Below are 22,200 nucleotides of genomic sequence, written 5' to 3' on the forward strand. Positions count from 1 at the left end.
GACAGTGAACATTACAAAGATTCATTTATTTTATGCATTTCAGTTCTCAGCATGACACACCTTCTATTCAGGGATGTGAATGTATTTGCAGTGTACCTCAGGAGATGGAGTATGTCCATCAACAAACTGCACAATTTATTCATGGTTAATATTTCACAGCAATAAACATTAAATACGTTCCTATTTGATAAGATAACCATCTGAGGCCAACACCTTCCCTTTTGAGGCTCCCAGTAAAACGATAACCTTTGAAACACATCAGCTGCCTGATGTAAAAACTGAGAATTGTCTCCATCAAACAACTCAATAACTGATCTATATCTTTATGAATACAACTTCTCATTATGAAGATACAGATACCACCTGAACCACTTCAGTAAGACACAAGCAAATGTGGGGTTAGCTCAGCATATCAAGACACTGATATGAGTAAGTTCTGATGGGAAGTCCTCCCAGCTGAACAAATCCCAAACCACAGGGCATTTTTTGGATTGGTATCCATGGGCTGCATAGCTAATATTCCTGCAGTGCAATTCAGCTGTGAACTGGAAGAGAGGCACACAAAAAATGCAAGAAAAGGAAAATAAACAGTAAATCCCATTTGGGAAAAGGGCAGACACTCAGGGATAAGAGGTTTATATTATGGTGAGCAGCAGCAAAGATACACAGAGGGGTATGGAATAAAGGACTCTGCTTCCTAAAAAGAGATGGCCTTTAATATCACCTGGTTTAGTGAAAGGTGTTCCAGCATGGCAGAGGGCTGGAATGAGATGAACTTGAAGGTCCCTTCCAAACCAAACCAAACCAAACCAAACCAAACCAAACCAAACCAAACCAAACCAAACCAAACCAAACCATTTCATGATGTGAAGATGGGACTGAGCAGATCATGACTGTAAGGAACTGCAGATCATTAAACAGATATGAGCAGCAGAGCTGCACACTGGATTTAGGGCAGAGATAACTTGGAAAAGGTGAAGCTAGAATTGATGATGACTGAGTGACGTTCTGAACAAAACCTTCCCTGGAGATTTCTGGGGTTAGTGGAAAATGGGGAAATGGGTTGCTAGGCCCCAAGGCAGCAAATCCTGTCTGTCAGAAACAAATGGAAGAAGTGATAGGGGAAGGGCAGAACGAATGATCATCTTTCCAAGCTTCAAAAGGAAGGGCTGAAGGGCAGAATTTTGGAAGGATGACAAAATGATTTACTGCTTCCATGCCCTATGGAAGCACAAGGTCTCCATGCTGCTAAGAATGGTTACTGTCCTCTCACTCAATGTACTGTGCACATAAAAAATCTGACAGGGAAGAATCTAATTACCATTCCCTGAAGGCTCAGAGACTCTCCATTGATAAAACTCCATCAAAAGCATACAGGCACTACATTAACAATTCTGAATTGCAGCAAACTTGATTTATTCTGTATTCCTTTCCTGTTCAGGCTGCAGTGCAGAGTCCTGATGCTCTTTGGACAATCCAACAGAACCCAGCCCATTGCCTTTGATCAGTTTGTATTTCTGCTCACTATGAAACAGAAACAAGCAAAATCAGTAGTCAGGATTTGTGGAGACACTAATCTTTTAAAGGATCAGGTTTAACAAGTTAAAAATAATAGAATGAGACTCATATCTATGTGCCACACCATATTTTTAGCACATATAAGCCTTCACATACAAGAATTTTGCCCCCTCTGAAATTCCATGCTTTGATCTCTTGTGCATCCTTTCTTAGTGTGAATCCTTTAAACAGATTATATTTAAGAACCACTTATTTGATGCTAGGAAAAGACGCTAAAGCAATATTTTGGCAGGTGTTTATGAAATGATTAAAATCTTCTATTTTTTCTGTACAGATATAAAAAAGGATGGGCATTTATTTTGCTAATTGACATGAAATGGTAACTTTCTAGAATTTAACAGAACTTTAAACTGGTGGAAATACAGAAAGCAGAACCTGATTGTCCTTTCTTCATTGGACAAAGCGAGAGCCCCATGCAGAGAAAATCCTATCCTTGAGGAACCTGTGTGGTGACAGCACAAAGGAGATGGATGAATCAAAAAGGATGGAGAAGAAGAAGAGAGTCCCATCTCTCAGTCCTTTGAGCAAGCCTGCATTTTCTCTGCTTATCTTTCTGAATACACCCAGTGGATACATCTCCCTCTTCAAATTCTTATCCACAATACAGGTTTTCTCTGCAGGCTATTTCTATGTTTCACCACACTCTGTATGACATTAATAGTTACATGTACATTTATTTCTTGTTCTCTGCCCTTTCTGGAAAACAAAACAAAACCCCAAACAAAGGAACATATACACCCCAAAAACAAACCAACCAAACAAAAACCCTAAACCTATCTCAGCTTTTCCACTACCTTGACAACAATAAAACAGTAAACTCTATTTTAAGAGAGGAAACCCATGGGTATCTCAGAGATGGTATATTTTGGGTTTAGGCATTACCTCTCAAAAAGATGCATCACTTTCCTGATACCACACATGTGGAGAGAATGTGACATGGGAAGCAGTCAAGTGACAATGACATTTTACAAGAAGTTACAAGCCCCACCTCCATGTTCTTAGAAACTTGGATTACTTGGAAAGCTGAGTTGCACTTTGGGCATGAAGTTTGGAAGAGAACCCAGCTGGCAAGAGCATATTTGAACAAGCAGCCACATGAATGAGCTCTCAAACACATTCTGGGTATCTCTGGCAGCACAATGTGGAATTCTGTGGCTGTGGAACTTTACCCCCAACATGGGAAGGGATTTCACAGCTTAGTATTCTAGCTAGGGAAGATGAACCCTACTCTTACAGGTCTTGGATTGTAAAAATCAGAACTCATGAGACACAAGCTCCTTGCTTGCTTTCTGCTGACACAGGTCAAATAAACCTTGCTCCAGGAAAATGCCTAAGTAGGTATTTCAGGTGTTTTATTTAAAGAACGTTTGTTGAAATGGGAACTCACTGCAATTTCATGTGAGCTTCTGACACACTGCATCTGAAAGATGCTCATCTGGTTTATTCCACATTAAAAGAGGGAAAGTAATTTTCATTTATTCGACAGAAGGAGTAACTGATGAATCTAGATATTTAAACAGCTGTCCTGAAGGAAGAATATGAAGTTTTGAAGTATTTCGTATCTTCTCAAGTCCTTCTTCAGCTTTCTCATGGATCTCCTTTAGGCACTGGTAGGGCTTTTTCCTTCCTAACCTGCTGCCTGGATGGCTGAAATGCCCCACGAGGAGCAGGAACTGTGAATGTCAATAGTAAGTGCTGTTAATAGTACTGCCTCTGTTTTAATCCCTTTCCTGCCAGCCATTCACTTGCTTCACTATCACCAAGTGCAGTAATTCCCGTGACTTAAAACACCCTGCCAGGACATGCTCAGGCAGCTGGAAGAACTTATCTCACTAAGGTTTGTTTAGGGAGTGACCTTTGGAACACAGAAACTTCCTTGTAATGAACACTGCCCAGCAGAGGCAGAAAAGCAAAAGCCAAAGGATGTATAAAAAGACTAGGAAAGCAACCAGCACCCAGGAGCTCAGAGATCCAGATCCTGTTTCCCTTTTCCAGCTTTGATATTACTTATGACAGCACTGCCAGTTAACAGTAGAGCCTGTGGCATAAAGAATGCACTACAGTCTGGAGATTTTTTTTTAAGGTACTAAACAGGGTAAGTTCCCAGACAAACCCTTAGGAAATTCTGCTTATAAGTGACCTCCAGGCAAAGTGTGGACAAAACTCTTGCAGTCTGAATGTCCAGCCAGGTTTCTTTTCCCCACCTTGACTGTAGCATCCTTATCTGCATGTTGGCAATCTGATGGAGACAATGAGGAAAGCTTTGCTATTGACAAGGTAAATGTTACCCATGGCTTTCCCCTCATCCACAGATTCAGTCATTTTATCCCAGGTCCAGATTGGTCCAGCTACGTGTACCAAGAGTATATCATAAAATCATGGAAGGATTTAGGTTGGAGGTGACTTTAAAGATCAGGGATCCAGGGGCAGCTACAGCTTCTCTGGACTGCCTGTCCCAGGCCCTCACCACCTTAAAAAGGAAGAATTTCATTCCAATATCCAAGCTAAATCTATTCTCTTTCAGTTTGAAACCATTCCCCCTTGTCCTGTCACTCCAGGCCCTTGTCAACAGAATCTCTCCATCTTTCTTGCAGACTCCCTTCAGGAACTGGAAGGCTGCAATTAGGTCACCTCCTTTCCAAATCCATGCTGACCTTCAAGTCACCTCCTTTTTCTTCAAGTACCCAGAAATGTGTCAAAAAAATTCACAACGTGATTTTCTTATTCAGAGACAGAAGTGAAACTGCCTGGTCTGCAGCTGCCTGAATTATCCCTCTTGCCCTTTCTGACAAAGGGTGAAGCATCTGCCCTTTTTTCCAGCCATAAGTGTTCTCCAGAATGTAGAAATCCAGAAGGCTTCTGAAATAAATGGAATACATAGTTCTTTATGCTCTCTTCACCCCCTTGGCAAAGAAATCTGCTGCAAAACCTACCCACACACGGAGTTCTAGTAAAGTCAGCTTCCTGGAGATCAAAGCAAGGGCAGCAGCTTGGGAACTGCCCACATCCACCAGGGAGTCAACCATCAGGGAGACAGCGTGCCTCCAGGCATGGATACAGCACAGTAAGGAACACAGCAGCTTTCTGATCAGGTTATTGCCTTTCTGCAAGCAACCTCCCCAAGCAGAAATCTACCCATAAAAATGTTTTTCCCTCCTCCACCACTGACAATTTTGACACACTTTGTATGGAAATGCCCTTCCCAGTGCTAAAATTATTTGTGGATGGATAGTACAGGTGGTTAATTCCTCGGCTGTGGGCACACATACAATGCCAGAAGTGGCACAGTTGTATTCACCTGGTCTTCTGAAACATGAGCTTATCACTTGAAGAATGATAAACCCTTTTCTTACCCTCCTGCATCCTTACTGTTGTGTTCTCACAGCCTGCTTTACAGCTGAACACCTTGAGTAATGAGTGAGGTACTTCTACAAAATGTTCAAAGAGGTCAGACTGAGAGCTGTTACAGAAAGTATCATGAAACTTTTGAGTGGAGGTGTAATTATCCATACTTACAGTGTGTGTGTGTGTTAGCAGATTTTGATAAAAGTTTAATAAATAAAACATTAATATAAACTTCAGACAAGTACAGAGCCCTCTGGACACCCTAATTTTCCAAGATGCATTCATTAAAAAAAAAGAGAACCTAAATAACTTATTCTTGCTTCATCCAAAGGAGAAATTTTCAATGTCATGGAAAAAAATGGCAACTGAGTAGAATTTTTTGCTGTCATTTAGAGCTCTAGTTCTGAAACTATAAAAATAAAAAACTGAAATAGTTTAAAAAGTAAATTGTTAATTTGGAAGAGTATTTTGGGGCTTGGAGATGTTTTTCCCCCCCTCTTTTTTAGAGCCCTGGGTTTGGAGCTCTATCAAAGCAATCAAGGTAATTCAAGAAAAAAAGTCCATTTTGCTTGTCCTTACCCATATTTCCTATGCAAGAAAAACATGTGGGAGGCATTTTTTCCCCCTCCCAACTAGGACGATACTGACTTATTCACTGTAAACAGTTTATTATACAGATGAAGCACTCATAGTGTTATACACAACTGTAATCCCAGTAATGCCCAGCTTGGAGCCAGATCCAGGCTCCTGTTTTGCTGAATTCAGCAGTAGATTGAAGGCCTGAAAACACATTTTAGTGTTTTGCAGATACAAAACCAAAAAGAGACCTTTGTTCCTAAACTAAACTATGAAATCCCATTTCTAGGATGAGATGGCAACACAAGGAGACAACTGGCAGAATAGACAAGAAAGATGAGAAGACACAAAATAATGGAGATCAAAAGTACACACACACAGTTAGCTAGTATCAAAGGTTTGTTTGGTTTTTAAACAAGCCACAAGTCAGTGCTTGTTTTTGTTATTCATATTTGCTACTTCTACTGCAGCAGTGCTCAGAAGTCCCATCAGGACATCCCATGCTCAGTCCCTGCTTTTAAATCTTAATGCAATCAGACACTGACTATCCTAAAGCTTCGTGTATCAGGAGATCATTCTAAATTTTTTCTTTCATCTAAGTCATAAAAATAATAAGCCACACACTTGGCAAAACTCACCCAATTCAGATTATAACAACACAAGGCAAGTTTCTGTTAATTTTTCAGTGGCACCCACTTTGACACAACCTCCTTGAATTTAGGATAAAACAGACCCAAAACTGCAGCACAAGACTGACGCACCACTGAAGACACACCAACCTTCTTCAATGAAAAAGTGAAAGCTTATAGTAACTGAATATATACAGGGTCAAAAATCAGTCTAAAGATAATTTTCAACGGTGTGAATAAAGCATGCCTTGATTTTAAAAATATTTAGCTAGACTAGCAACCCTTTCCCTTTGCCAGCTCCAGATCAAACACAAATCAGGCAAGAACAGCAGGCTCTGGACAAGCACCTCCACAGTCCAGAGTGTGACAATGAATCATCTCTGTTCCCAGAATTAATAGGGCTTCCCTCTGCAGAGTCAGACCAGCTCATTCTGGAAGTCTGGCTGCAGACAGTTTGTGCTGTTCAGAGTCACACCATCGTTCACATTTAACTTTGAATGGAAGAGCTGTTTCATTTCAAGAAGCAAAATGAATTTACAACACTAATAATACTCTCGCCCACAGCTCCCTTAAAAGAAAACAAAGGCCTAATCCAAGCACCCAGAAAATCAGCAAAGTCCAATTTTCAGGCTTGGGTTCCTTGGCACAGTTCAGACATTTTGATTTGTGTATGCAATGACGTGAGTCAGAACCTCATCGTTTTCTAAAGCAATCTCCCTAATGATTTGGCAGTTCTTATGGGTCTGGTAAATGGAGTAAAAACAGAAGGTTGGATTTGCCAGAGTAAACTGCAGTCAAAGATGACCTCCAGAAAACTTTTAAGCTGTGTGATCCTCTGGAGGATGGATTTTAGGATCAACTGTGGGACACTTAGAAGATCAAAAGCTCTGGATTGTGAGTATCAAACACACCCCTGTGTCACAAGCAGGAGCTCTTTCAGAGGCCCAAAGGATCAGAGCACTTCCCCTTCTTCTCCCCAGTATTTCAACAACTTTGTTTATCCATGTACTAAACAGGGATCAGGTTTTGAGAGGGAAGCAAAAACAGAAGTTTAAAGATTCTGCCCCACAATCTTTAGGATTCCTTAAACTGCTGTGTTGACAACAAAATGTATTTCTTTGCAGAGTGCCCCACTCAACCCACTACACAGGGTCTTCTGGCAAAATTGGTCTTAGCCTTCATCATTCAGTCACAGTTGGCTGCCAGAGAAGAAAAAATACTGGTAAGGAAGGCCAGAGTTTAATTTAGGGAAACAGAAAAGCTTTCTATAAGAAAAAAATGGAAGAAATAGCTGAGGATAGAATGGAATAAGATCAGACACAAAGGATAAAACATGAGTTAACTTTACATTGTATTGAATGACTAAATAGCCAATTCTGCTCTTTGGGTGCTGATTGATGGCTCCACTGTCAACCCACTCCAGAATAAAAAAAAAAAGATGAGCCTGTGACCTGAACTACGATTTGCAGGCCCTCAACCAGAGGTTGTCTGAGGTCAGCTGTCCTCATTCAGCCCCAATTCCAGGCAGAGAACCCACACCCACAGATGAGCTGTGGTACACGAGCAGCTCCGCCGGTGTCCAGAGCAGTTCTGAAGTGCAACAGCCCAAAAAGGAATTGTGCCAACTCGCACACATCAAGAGCCAAGTCCCAGGCTCCAGCAAAATGACAAACATTGTTTAAAAACGTGTTTGCTGAAGGCCTCGTTGGTGAACGGGTCACTTGGCAAAACTCTGAACACAAGGCATGCTGTGCAGCTGCCTAAAAGCTCAGCTCTCCCGTGTGCCTGAGCAAAACCAGGATCCAGGAGGAATCAGCAGCTTACAAAGGATGCCCAACAGGACTTCTCTAATGATGCTGCTCCATGGCCTTGCTGCCAGCAAAAGCTGCTGGGAAATGGCTCTGATTTCTGCTACTGATGTAAAACTCTCAAGCCTGCGTAGGAGAGCTTTTCTCCTCAACGCTCTTTGCTCTTTTCCCATCCTCTTTGAAAATGCCATGCTGAACTCCTCTATCCCTCTCATGCACACTCTCCCACTTCCTCGAATTTTTCCTTCAGGATATGTAGACAGCAGTGGTGGTGATGCTGGAAGTTTTCTCCTGGCAAGGAGACCTGGAAAGGCACAACTTTTTGGATGGAGAGATCTCCCATTAGCATAAAAGTAAATTTTGTGGATTACAGAATCTAAAGCTTCCCTTTAGTCACATGAAAAGAATTCTAACATTAGGATACTATTTCCATCTCCAACTTGACACACAAGGCTGCGTTCAGATGCAATCACAGGGGAAAAGAGGTGGATGACAGCAGTACCAATAAAACGATTACTGCTTGGGTTTAGTAGCTTGCAAGCCCAGAAACTCTCTAGCTTGCTTATGCTCCAAGGCTGGAATCAGACAGTATTGGTTTCCTATATTTAGAAGAGTGATTAACTGCATTTTCATCTCTGTACCAAACACTTTTCCCTGTGTTTAAATCACTATCATCTGAAGCTGAACTACTTGGCAGGGAAATCAAACTCATACATGTAATCAACCAGAACACCACCAGAAATGCCACAGAATTAAAAGGATGAGGAGTGATCTACTTATTTGGGCCCATCACCTCTTTGAAATCTACCTTTCACGAGATACTCAACCAAAGCCAACTGAACGTACCAAGAGAAATTCCAGGAACTGGGCCTTGGCTGCAAACCAGAAAGTACCCAGGCATAAATGCAAATTCAAGCAATGTTATGAAGATCCTTTAAAGCTGTGACTCAACTGCAATCTTAGTTTGCTAACTCCCTTATGAGATTCCCTCTTTTTTCTGGATGACACCTTTGCACATTAAAGAAAAAATATTGTGAAGTTACAGGCTGTAAGTGTCCCAAAATATCACTGCTTATGGAGCACTAAAAATGCATTTCATTTTACAGACAGCAGCAAATGCAGCTTAACTGCAACCTCTACGCTGTTACTGGCAAGAGAAAATCTTATTGTTGATGCTTTTTTAATTGCATCATTCTCAAGATACTGCCTGCTCATTTGCTTCAAGGGATGAACTTTTATTTTGCCGTTTATCAGCTGGCCAATCTTCACTGCAGTATCTTCACTAACACAGAAATCCCTTGGGATACACCACTAAATAAAACAAAAATGGCTAGCTTGAAAGAGAGTGCCCTCATGCATATGTGTGTATTTGTATCTATACAAATTTGTATGTGTTAATTGGGCTGCAGAGCACAGTTTTGTGCTGGCTGCATAAGAAGCTTGTCCCTAACACTCCTTGGACAAAATGAGGTCTCTGACCATCAGAGTTCTCAGACAGCAGCATACTATTAACCATAATATTTTACAAATTTACCAGAATAACTGAATATTAAAATATTTAAATATGTGCTCATCTCTTGTTAGATATCTTTTGTGAAACTGAGAAAATTCTTTGTTTTCAGCTTTTTTTAAACTTTACTGCATGAGCAGCACATGCATTAGCACACAATTGGCTGTAGGGATTTTTCTGGAATGCTTCTATTTAAGGCTCTGTATTCTCTCCTGGAGGTGTTGCTGTTTAGATCACAATCTACTTTACATCATTAAGTCATTTTAAGAGGAAAAAACCCAGACAAACAAAAAACTCCTTCTGAAATCTGATGGTTTATTGTGGTTCCAGTCCAGGCCACAGAAAAGTAGCATGAAATCAAGAAGTAAAGATAAAAGTGAGGGGCAGCTTTTACAGATTGCTCTGCAGGTGGTGGGTATGTGTGTAGAATGACATGAAGACAGAAACCATTAACCCCCTTGCTGTTGCAGCTGAGCAAGTAGGCACAGAGAAAGCTGAGCTGAACAAAAATATCTTGCTACAAGGCAATTTTTCTGTACACACACCTTGCAAGGATCAAGACTCTGCTGAGCTGGCAGCTGCTGCCAGGCAGGTGGCCCCTGGTTGATACTGGACTATCCTAATTCATGCTGGGTTTTCTCTTTCCAGTGGAAGATGAGGAAACTGATGTGCCGGGTTTTGACACCAAAACATTTTTCTTCACAGAATGATGAACACATTTGAAATGAACTGAGAAGCATCTTTACTTTCAATGACTTATTAATTCCAGAGTAATCCACCTCGTTTCTACAGTTTCATATCATACTGTGGTTTTAATTTGTTTTTGTACTTGTTTTTCATTTAGAATCTTATGTCATTTAAACACTCTTAATTCCTTTGTGATTTACCATGTACCTTTGTGCAACTGGAGGAAACTGAAAACTACGGTCTATTTTTTTTTTAAATAATTGACTTTACTGCTGTGAATACCCACAGGAGCAGAAGGACTGAAGACAGTTTGCAAAGATGGAGCATTACACTGTGACCTCTCCTTGACAGTGATAAAACTGATGTTTGAATTCTGCACCATCTGGCAGAGCTTGTGACCTGGAGACAAATGGCATCCCCAAGGCTTGTCTGGGTTTCAGCAGCATTGCTTCTTTTATTAAAAGGCAACTTACCACATCATTAGGTTATAATCCTTCCTAGAGCTCCAGCACTGCAAGTTCTGCTTTTAAGGGGCAAGAGCAGCAGGAACCATGCTGGTAACACCACAGAACTTCATCTCTAAGTGATCAGAAACCGATGTTTCAGGGAGAGAGTCATGCAAGAGTACAAGGAGAAGCCATGTAATGTAAGGGACACAGCTTCTTGCAGTCCAAAATGCCTTCAGGAAAGGTCTAGAGCACAGGTGTTAGGAGGAGTGGCTTAGAGAGCTAGGGTTGTTTAGCCTGGAGGAAAGAAGGTTCAGGGGGGTCATTGCTCTCTACAACTACTGGAAAGGAGGTTTTAACAAAGCAGAGGACAGTGTCTTCTCCCAGGTAACAAGTGACAGAATGGAAAGGAAACGGTCTCAAGTTGTGTCAGGGAAGGGTTAGACTGGATATCAGGAAAAATTTTTTCACCAAAAGGGTCATCAAGCATTGAAACAGGCTAGGAGTGGTTGAGACACCATTCCTGGAGGTATTTAAAAGATGTAAAGATGTGATGCTTAAGGACATGGTTTAGTGGTGGATTTGGCAGTGCTGGGTTAACAGCTGGACTCCATGATCCTAAGAGTTTTTTTCTCAAGATAACTCATTATATGACTCTATGATTCTATAACTCATTTGTTTGAAGAAGATAGAAAAACTATTATTTCAGTTTTAGCCTTGAACTCTTTGAGGGATGGGGCACATGGAGAATCAGTTAGATTGGAAAAGATCTGAGATCATCGAGTCCAACCCATGACCTAACACCACCGTGTTCCATCAACCTAAAAATCTCATTAACCCTGATCCAAGTTCAGGCCTCTCTACAGTGGTCACAGCAGATTTCAGGGATGCTATTCCAAATGGAGTGGCACTGCACTGGTTTGGCATGGAGAGCTTTTACTGCTTAAGCTGATGACTGAGGGGGCAAAGACAAAGTCATAGGAGGAGGGAAAAGATAAATCTGCAATGATTTGCTGAAATGTACAGGGCCTCACTGGATGTTTGGTGATAAACACAGCACATTTCACGAAGAAATACTGAAGATAAAGATGCCTGATAACATTGCCCATCCCAGTGTGCAGCTCCAGACAAAGCTTTGCAGGGAAGAGAAGGTCTGTCTGTAGCATCCACTGTAACTAGAAGGGTTAATTGTGGTTGGACGATAGGAAAAAGCAGCAGCATTTTACAGTCACACCTAATTCCCCATTTTCAGCAGCATCATTCACAGCCTCCCCATTTTCTCTCTGAATTATCAGAGACATTAATAAGAGCCTTTTCCACCCCCCACTTTGTCTGATCTTTCTAATTAGGAACACTGAACAAATGTATCTGAGAAACAGCCTGGCAGCAGCAAGTGGCCTTGGTTCACTGCATGCAGGGAATGGAAAATGCTCTGCTCTCCCAGGGACAACGGGAAAGCTACAACCAGTGACTCAGCATTAGCCCAGTAAGTGCTCTCCAGGGAATCCAAGACAGCCCTCCAAGCATTCCTGCCTATTTCTGTGCACAGAGGGATCAGATAACAAAAAATGCTCCTTGAAACAATTCCCTACCTCTGATAAAGACACATCTCCCATCAACTGACCATTATAAGCCCTGGCCAGCTTTGCCTCATGATCCTCATCTCTGGACACATTCAAGTAGCAGCCAGTACTGAAATCTGGGTTTTTTCGTGTAACAGCTGCGCTCTGCACAAGGCAGACGTGGCATTTCATTAAGCACAGGGTAATAGCTTGATTCCCTTAGGGAACTGCTGCTGTAAAATAGAACATCTCCTTTCATAAATAGGCAAGGTCACCATGCTTGTTTTGGATTTGATGCTGAGATAATTGAGTATTTGTTCACTACACACTGAATACTAATGCACCTGCATGTAAAACTTATTTCACTAGACTTAAAGAAAGCAGTCTTATATTAAATTTCAATGCCTATTCAGCTACAGAATGCAGTCAAAGAATTCTGATTTATACCCAAAGTATTTTCTGTATTTTACTTTCCATGTTGGATTCAGAAGTTGAAAAATTCCAAGTAACCAACTGTTGAGCATGAACTAAATTATTTTGCCTTTTCACACTCTATCACCCTTTTGTAACCCACAGCTGCTCTTCTATTTAACAGGAGTCATCTTCCAACATATTCACATGTACACACTATGAATAAGACAGGGCACAAATGTGACACCTCAGTTTTTAAACCCCTGTAGATATAACGATAAATGCCACATAGATTTCATAGAGATTTATGAAAAGGGATCAAAATTCTAGGCAAGTTCTTTCAAAATATTTCTAAGTACTACCAACACAGAGGAGTCCCCAGAGGACCTTACCTGAAGAACCGAGACATTATGCAACTAATTCTAACCAGTCTGCTTCACTTTGATCTTACTTCATCTCAAACGTTCATTTTATCTCTTTGTTCAGAATATTTAGAAGTTGGCAACCTGTATTTTTCTGTTCCTTTGGTTCCTGGAATACTTCCTTTCTGAGTGTGCAAACAAGAAAATCCAGAGGACAATACTAGGTAAAAGCTAAATGCAAAAGAAGAAAGAATTACTTGCAAAGTGAAAGTGTCACAGGTCAGTAGGGAAGTTTACATAGGGCAGGATATGAAAGAATAAATAAAGTATGTTCTCCTAAACCCTGATACAAATATTAAATCAGTAGTGGGGAAAAAGGAATAATTATTCACTAGAGCTTAGAAATTATAAAGATACACGTAAATAGTACACATAAATAAGAAAAAGGATTTTATTTTCTGTTTTCCTGTGGTTACTCCAATATCTCTCATCAGAGATTATGATCAGAAATTTCAAATGGCAATGTTGCCTGAAGATCTGGAACAAAGTTTTGTTGCATTTTTATTCATTATATACCTCAGGGATTTCCCAAACTGGAGGATGCAAATCACAGCTGTAAATGAAAAGGCAGTCTCTAGATTGTGATCAACCAGAAAAGATCTGCAAAAATGTTAAGAATAATGTTTCCTGCCCTCCTCATCTGTCTTTAAATTAACATCTAATGGAATTAACAGTTTCATTTCTAGGAAAAAAAATCTGTAATGGTGTCAACATTTGTAGATGGCAGACATCTTCGAGGAGTAGGGTTTCTGCCTTAGGCAAGGATTTTTGAGTAATTTTTAAATGATCAGCATCAGAAAGACACTTTCTTCCCTGAGAGGACCTGGATGACTTGTGAGTTTTTTTCCTCTCAAGGCTGCAGCAGCCTAACTTAGAGCTCTGCCTTCTCCTTCTGTTCATTTGAAACACGTTGGAGCAGGCTGCCAAAGGTTCAAGGAGAGGTTATCAGGTCCTGTTTGCTGTTGGCATATCTAAAACTGCTGACACATGCTAGGAAGAAAAATGGGAACATCTAGTACAACTGCAGCAATAAAACAGCTACTAGGGAACCTCACCTAGACCTAACAACACCTCCAAGCTGTGCTGCCCAACTGAAGAGATAAGCCAGTATTTATACAGTAGTATTTATACATAAAATGCAAACAGAGCTTACAAAAGTCTTGATATATACCTAGGTTTATCATTTCCTCAAGTGTTTTAAAACACAAAAGGCAAAAACACACCACATTTGAGATTTTGTTGGTTGGTGATAAAAAACATTATCCACTGTGATGAAAGCTGAGGGTGGACTTGGCAGTGTGAGGTTAAGGGTTGGACACAAAGACCTTCAGGGTCTTTTCCAATCTAAATCTTCTATGACAGACTTGCAAAAAGCAACCAATGTGACTGTTTCCTTTTTATATCACTGACAATCTTCCTGAATATAAAAACAATCTACCCTCTGTTAAAAACACACCAAAAACAAACAAACTGTTCTTGGACACACATAAGATGTTCCGAGCTTAATGCCTCAAATCATTAAAAGGAAAAAAGCATGTTTTCTGACACACCTACTTGTCTCTCAAAGTCACCTATTTTACCTCTGACTTCTACAGAAGGAGGAGATTCTTCCAGTCAAGTCTTGTTTAAACTTTTAGACCAATACTCCATAAAGATATGCTGACATTTCTCAGATTAATTCCAAATAATTCCTTGCCTGCTAGGGTCAGATCTGTCCCTTCCTCTCATTTCACATCAGCTATGTACAAATTCACACTAGCATTAGGCACGAGTGTGAACTCTGGCATTTATCATAGCTGGAGGAGTCTGAGCAAGTTCACAACCTCACCACTGGCTTAAGATCCACAGGATCTTAAGAATCCTGGGAGCCTCAGGCCAAGTCAGTGTCTCCTTACAAATGTTTACATTAAAAACAGCAAAGGGCTTTGACATCCTTCTTGCCACTGGAGATTTCCTCACTGGGATGGCAAACTAAACAGGATCAAGACACATGGGTAGGGATGATGCAAAAAGGGAGGTAAAAAGATTACATTGTTACAGTGTAAAATGCTGTGGCACCCAGCACAATCAGACATTTACAGGTTTGTTCATGTACAATTCTTTTGGCTGTTTGTCTTAGACACAGCAAAAATACACAGCTGTTACAGCAGAAGTCAGCATTTTGCTCTTCATGAACTGAGTAAAACAGAAGCCCTTTGCTCCACCCAGCTAAATGAATTTCAAATTAGATTCCAGAATAAACCACATGAACTTACCTTACATTTCAACATGTTGGCCACTCTCTCTTGCATTGACTGTCCAGCCTTTGGCCTGACAAGAATATAAACTGCTTTCACTTCAGGGCTGGAGCGCAGAAGTTTTTCCACCAGCACTTTGCCCATGAAACCTGTAGCTCCTGTGATAAGTACGGTCTTTCCATTGTAATAAGCTGAGACTGAAGACATGATGCTTTCTTGTTCTGTCCCTTCTTGCAGCAGGTACCTGAGAAGACAAAGAAATAAAGCTTTAAAGGCTTTTGGGATAACCTTTTTAGTCACCCAAATTAGTTCAGTCAATGGCAATTTTAAAAATTATTTTTATTAAAAAGTCTTTATCATGAAAATAAACCACAAAAATCTGAGAAGCTTAAAAAAAAAAAAATCAAGCTCAGCCTTAACCTCCATGTGATACCACAGCTGCACACAGAGGTCAAACACAGCTCGTGCTGTCCAAGGCTCCCAGCAGGAGATGCTCACTGCAGTGCTGAACAGTGTTTATCTGCTACTGTGAAGTGGCAGCCATGAAGATATGCAGCTATCCTTACAAGACAAAGGAGAAAGAGACTTCCTCACCAACACTGCAGTGTTTTCCACTTCAATTCCACTGTGCCCATGGCATTCCCTGTCAGCCATCACTCATCAACATGCTCAGTCTTTTCCTGTTGCCTTGGCTTGGAATAATACCATGAAGAAAGTTCTTCCTCATGGAAGATAGAGTACAGTGACATTGCTCTGCACAAATGCAACACCACGTGCAGGTCACCACCCTTTCTGTCCTGTAATGGCCAGAATTCATTCCAGTTCACTCTAAGGAGTGTAGATGTGATAGGCTCCCCTTTGGAGATCCACTGGACCAAGCTCCCACATGACATGTCCCAGTTAAATATTTTAATTAGATGCAATGGTTTCAGGCCTGAATGTTCCCAGCCATCCTGATTCAAACTCTTAAGTTGATTAAATGAAAACAAGGCCAGACTGAATCCTCTTAGAAAAGCCCCTCTTCCCTTATTAGCCTAATGAAAGCAAAACAACCATCTTTGAAGTGGGGCAGACCACAGAAAGCACAAAACACACACTGTAAGGGAAAAGGCTCATGAAAAATACCAGTAAATGTTTTGTACAAAGCCTACTGAATTTGCAACAAAAAGAAGCAAGAATAGTAGAAAGCTGTCAATCATATATTCAAGAACCAGAACGATGATCTTCAAGTATCCCAGAAAAACTCTTCCTCTAACAGAAGCTTCAGAGGCACAAAGTAGGGACTCAAGCCTAACAAAATATTACTTTTCTTTCCCAGTGCTGCCTGGGACCACAGTACTCAGCATCAAACAAATGAAAATCCCCAAATTTCTTTATCTACGATAAATCATCAGGTGTAGAATCCACTTTAGAAAGTGGGTCAAGCAGAGTAACCTCTCAGGGATACTATTTTACAACTAATAGCTGTGGGTATTCTGGCTCAGTAAATTTGGTTATTAGCCTACTTTCAGATGTTGTCTAGATTATAACTTAGATGAATGCAGAAGGCTCATCTAGGCCTATTAAAAACCTGTCACTATTAAAGAACTGGCCACTTGGGAAGTTAAAGTAACAGGTTAAAACTATTGGATAATTAACTTATTTATAACAAAATCTCACATCTCGTTCCAGTTCAAAAAAACTGACTCATACTGGAATACAGGAACTTGAAGAGCCTGGAAGCATGTGAAAGGTGCACAGGGCCAGAAGAAGGTTGTAGTTTAGCCAGATGAAGACAAAAGACCTCAGAAACTTGGCATGACACATGTCCTGCAATGTAGAAAAATGAAGAAGTCCTTAGCCACTAGAAACCATACCAATCCCACTGAACAACAGGAAATAAAATGATAAAATATAAGGACCACTTCCAGCCACTGGATACTTGCTTTGAATTTGTATCCAGAAGATTTGCCGAAACAACAGTACATTTATAGAGTACTTTGCACCACAAACTTGGAAATTACCAGAGGAGTTACTCTCCTTCCCACACTTCAGGACTAGAGAGCATTTCCAACCTGCATCACTAAGCATTGCTGCTTTGCCTTAAGAGTTGTAGACTACTGCACAAATAACTGAAAGGTTTCCACGTGTGGACATCAATTTATTGTGTTGTTTCATTTGAGTTCCCTGCTTCAGTTATCGAAAAAGGGATTAATTTGTTTTGGCCAGATGTTCAATGCCTGCTAGAATAGTTAAGTAAATAAATCACACTACTTTGAAGTGTCCCTATCATTAACCATGCAGCCATGTTTCATCAAGCATTTCTGACAAGGACTACATGCACATAACTGGCAGTTCCTCTCCATCTAGTCTGAGATCATTTTGAATGTCGGATTTCAAACAAACCCGAAAATTTCATCACCCAAGCCATTCTGGTATGATGAAAATGGAAGTACCAAACACAGCCACTGAAAAAACCAAAATTTCAAGGCAATCTGTTGCTATTCTTGATTACTGGCATAACCTCAGGCCTCATCCACAATAAAAAGCCACAAAGAATGAGATGGTGTTTGCTTGTTTTGGGAGCAGATTTGTGTCTCTTCACACCACATTTATTTTTCCATTTCCTAAGTGAGCTTCAGAAGAAATTATAAAAATCCTGTGCCATCGGATGCCATGCTAATTATCAGGAAAGAATATCTGTGAATTTGTTTCATGTACACAAACAACGTTATGTTTTGAGATCATGACACAAAAACCAGAATGCTGACATTTGGAATGTTCAGACAGATCCCTGAATCTCCACTGCTTAAGCAAATTTAAAGAGGCTTTCATTACAATCCAGGTTCAAAAGCAGATTCCAGTTTATATACAAGATTGCTAAGATACACTCCTTTCAACTTAGTCTTGAATTTTTCATTTTGTACAACTATCTTTGGTTTTTTATATTTTTAAGAGTGTGCTTGATTTTTCTCTGTTTTTATGGATTTTGCTTGGCCTTTGTAAAGAAAGTACTGAAGAACATATGGAGATTTTAAGGAACCAAAGGATTTCTGAGGTCAAAGGGCGTGACACAAGTTATGCTGGCTGACCTGACCCTTTGGAAGTCTACTTCAAACCAGGGAGAACTATATGCATGCCTTTTTGGCTTTTTACACTCAAATTGTTTCCTGCAGAAGGTTATACTTTGCCTTTCATTTTAAGGAATAAATAGTCAGTACTGAGCACTGACTATTTTCCAGTCAATTAAACTACAAGGGATTAAGTGTCTGGTAGAACTATTTGAACTATGGTCAGAAGTTGCAGTGAGGTGACCCTTAGTGAGGTACAGAAGAATAAAGCCTATTTCATAGGCTGAGGTTCCTGGCTCTTCCAAATCTGACTGGAGGTGAGAAAGCCACTGGATTGTGGAGAAAATCCCATACAAGGGCTTCCCGAAGCCCAATTCAAGCGAGTGCATGCAGGCAACTCAGATGTTTCAGGCACTAACCAGAGCAGGAAAGTAATCACTGATGCCACCTGAATTACTGAGCACAGCATCTTTGCAGCAGCACTAATCTCTCTGATGCTGACTCATCTCCAGCCAGAGCATGGAAAAACCACGAGCCAGGCATCCCACTGAGGCAGGCATCCCACTGAGCATTTCTGCAGACAAGTGCACCAGCTGCTCTGAAGGTACTGCTGCCTCTCAGTCTCCTCTGCATCAAACAGAAAGGACGAGCTACAGTGCTGAGTTACAAAGCCATGATCTTGTGCCGAAGGAGAGGAAAAGGGAAAGGTGGGAATCCTAATCCTCCCAACCTAACACTTCCCTCCTGTGAAGGACAACCCTTGTGTCCTCAGCTGAATAGCACAGGAGAACTTCCCCCCACCGAGAGCAGGTACAACTGAGCTGATACTTAGCAGAACAACTACACCACTGTCCTCATCTTTGACATATTTCAGTGATGCCAAACCTGCACCCAGACTGGAATGGTGTAATGCAGAGTGGCTGCTCTCAGATCCAGAGTGATGGGAAGGGAAATGAGGACCTGAACCTCACTGAATGCTGGCACTGCTCACGGCAGCCCCACGGCTGCAGGGGTCAAGGAGGGACACCAAAACGGAGAACGAGCAGAGGAGGTCGGCTGGAAAAATATTTCAGTATTGTTTGGATCACTGCCCTATTCAAACAGGACAGCAGCCATTCCAGAAGCTTATCTGTTGAGATATTTGTCTTTTCAACTAAACTGCATAAAATGAAAAAAAAATTAGTTCAGTGCAAGAGCAAAGCATCATATGCCTACAAATGTACATCTAGATTCAAAAATGGTCTCTCTGGAATCTCCTTGTACTTAGATTGGTTTTGATGAGCTTTTTCTTACATAACTTTATGCAGGGATGTAATTTCCATAAACAAGAGCATTGGCCTGTTCACATGAGTCTTTCAGACATCATATTAAACACAATGAACTGGCTTCAACCAAAATTGCACTAAATGAAAAGGAATAGTTTTTGAAACAAAGTTACAGACAGCAAGAGTCCTTTAAGACAAAATAATTCATGTCCACTTTCTGAAAATAAGTTTTAATCTTGGGTGAAAATATCCAATCATACGTAAGACAATTTTCTTTAATCAGGATTATGGAAGAGTTATAATTAACCTGGAGCATGCAGAGAAAGAAAAATTCCTCTGTTGTTTTAGATAACTTGTATAGCTGAGGTCAGAAAAAGCAATATAAAGTAGTCGCAGACTATTTCTGTCTCATCAATTTACTTCTTCAGTCTATTAATTATTTTATGAGTTTTAAATGGACTGAACACTGGGGATGCCTGAACAATACGTCTTCATATAATTATTTTCTCTTTTATATTTTGTCCCAGAATGAATTACAGAGATTCTCCAAAGTAGGCAAGTAATTATAATACATAAAAGCAATTATTTCTAATACGTGGTTTTTTGCCTGAAAGCATTCATTGCTTGTTTAATCATCAGAAAACACACATTATGCATACTAGAAATAGTGACTTGTTTTACATCATACTGACTTAACTCCTGGCTCCTTGGTAGCACCAGAAGAAGGTAACTCAGCTCCCTTGATTTCATTTTTCTGGGCCAAACTCACATCCAGGGAAGTTCTACTTCAATGCCCAACGTTTCAATGAGGATTAATGTGAATTAGCTTAGATTTAAGCCTGTGGATTAATGTTTCCTGCATTTCCTGTAATAAGCAACAGTGAATCAGAGCAGAAAATGGCTGTAGTTCAACACTGCACACCATTTGTGACAACAGCGCTGCTGATACAAACAAGCAGAAAGTACCAGCAAGGAGGCACTGAAGTTACATAATGCATTTCCAAAGGTCTTTAGGCACAGAAGGATTTGTGTAGCCTATGAAGGCAGGGAGATTTTACTAATGACAGAAAAAGAACCAAAGAGGATGATAAAATGGTTGTTCTGCAGAAAAATTAAAAGTTCCTTATGGTTTGTTGAACTTCCACGGTTATTTAACATCACCTAACAGCAACAACAAAGATAAAACTTCTCTCATTTAGCTACAGAATTAAAAGGAAGGTCATAATCCACCCTTTGTACAGGCACTATAGAAACTAATGCAGCACAAAGAAATAAAACCCTGCAATTCAAAGATGGGCACATTTACAGCCAGACTGAACTCCTGATGATAATCCTCTTTGCAAAAGAGATTTTACTCCAAGCAATTTACACCAAATATAAATGTTGTTGTTAGAAGCCTGAAGGTTAAATCACTTTTCTCCAGCTAATACATTTCAAATCATTTTTTGTTTGCCAGCAGTAGCAATTCAAATCCGTAACAGCATCTCCAAGTAGCAACATGCAAGGAGAAACTCATTGCTCCCAGAAACCCTTCATGCCTTGAAAAACCACACCAGTTTTGCAATCCATTTTAATTTATAGCAGTTAAATCTAAAGAGACAGGGAAGTGTGACAGCACAATTAAGAGCTGGAGACAACGAGCAGCATGCACAGCTGGATCCAGCAAACTGCTGAACGCTACACGGCAGGCAGACAGACACGGAAACCTCTGGGAATTGTGGCTGCCAGGCCAAAGACCTCCCCCCAGGACAGATGTGGGCAGAAGATGGAATTTCCAGATTGCTTAAGCATTACCTACACAGATGTTCTGACTCTCCCGAGCAGCACACACTGCTTGACCACCATGAAGAAAGAGAAAAAAAGAAGGAAGTAGAAAGGCCACTGATGCAACACAACGCAGGAAGAGCCTCTTGATTTTTTAGTGCAACCTGTTAGTCTTTCTCAGTCTCACAATGTCTTCTCTGAAAAATTAAGGAAAACAAGCCTCTAAGCATTTTAGAGCTGAGACAAGGCCATGCTGTTGAGGATGTGTGTCATGTAGTATTTTAAAGAACAAATATTTCGCAGTAGCCCAAATATCAATGTATTCTGCCTCAACCCTATTTAATTATCCACCTGGTAAGAACAGCAGCTACCAGAGACTTCAAAGACGCAGTTTCTGCAGGCTCCTTTCTGCATCACGTAGTCCAGCATATGTATCCACTCTCCCTTTTTTTTTAGAGCTAGTTGTTGCAAAGCCATTGAGCAGGTTACAGGATCAAAGCAAAGATCAGGACTAGAAAGAAGTTTTTGCTTTGCCTCAGCATAATTAAATGCAGACATCCTACATCACAGCTTCTCTGCAGGCAACCCTTCTCCTTATCATTCCCCCAGTTCACACTTCACAGCCATTTTCCTCTTGCTGTTTCTCCTAGGATCTCTACAAGCAGCAGTCCTCTCCCAAAACCCACTGCCACACCCCACTGCACCCCAGCACTGCACAAGTGCGGTCTCAGTGAAGTCAAAAGTTAATTCTCTGTGATAACAGGCTTGTCCAGCACATTTATTTTATTTTAGACATCTCAGTTGGTAACTTCTTATCCAGCAGCTAATGTATTGACAATGTTTTTCTGTCCTTTTCCACTACTCATCCTTGTCCCCCATCAAAAATAGTAGCACTAGCATTTATGACATT

The 22,200-nt window shown here is 40.6% G+C and overlaps 1 protein-coding gene across 6 annotated transcripts in view; it reads right to left on the reverse strand.

The window, feature by feature from the left end:
• Positions 1–22,200, reverse strand: part of FAR2 (fatty acyl-CoA reductase 2) — a 120,496-nt gene that overhangs the window by 46,322 nt on the left and 51,974 nt on the right. For 4 of the 6 annotated variants that reach the window (XM_088164826.1, XM_014880831.2, XM_014880839.2 and 1 more), the window contains one exon: positions 15,230–15,455. In XM_088164826.1, coding sequence (XP_088020952.1) covers positions 15,230–15,418 — 189 coding nt within the window. In that variant the 5' untranslated portion in view covers positions 15,419–15,455. Of the gene's footprint in view, positions 1–15,229; positions 15,456–16,870; positions 17,021–21,320; positions 21,483–22,200 lie in introns of those variants that run through there. The other 2 variants (XM_088164827.1, XM_088164824.1) reach the window with 2 other exon arrangements.

This window comes from Sturnus vulgaris, chromosome 5, assembly GCF_052056855.1.
Source record: "Sturnus vulgaris isolate bStuVul1 chromosome 5, bStuVul1.hap1, whole genome shotgun sequence".
In the NCBI taxonomy this organism is placed as follows: Eukaryota; Metazoa; Chordata; class Aves; order Passeriformes; family Sturnidae; genus Sturnus; species Sturnus vulgaris.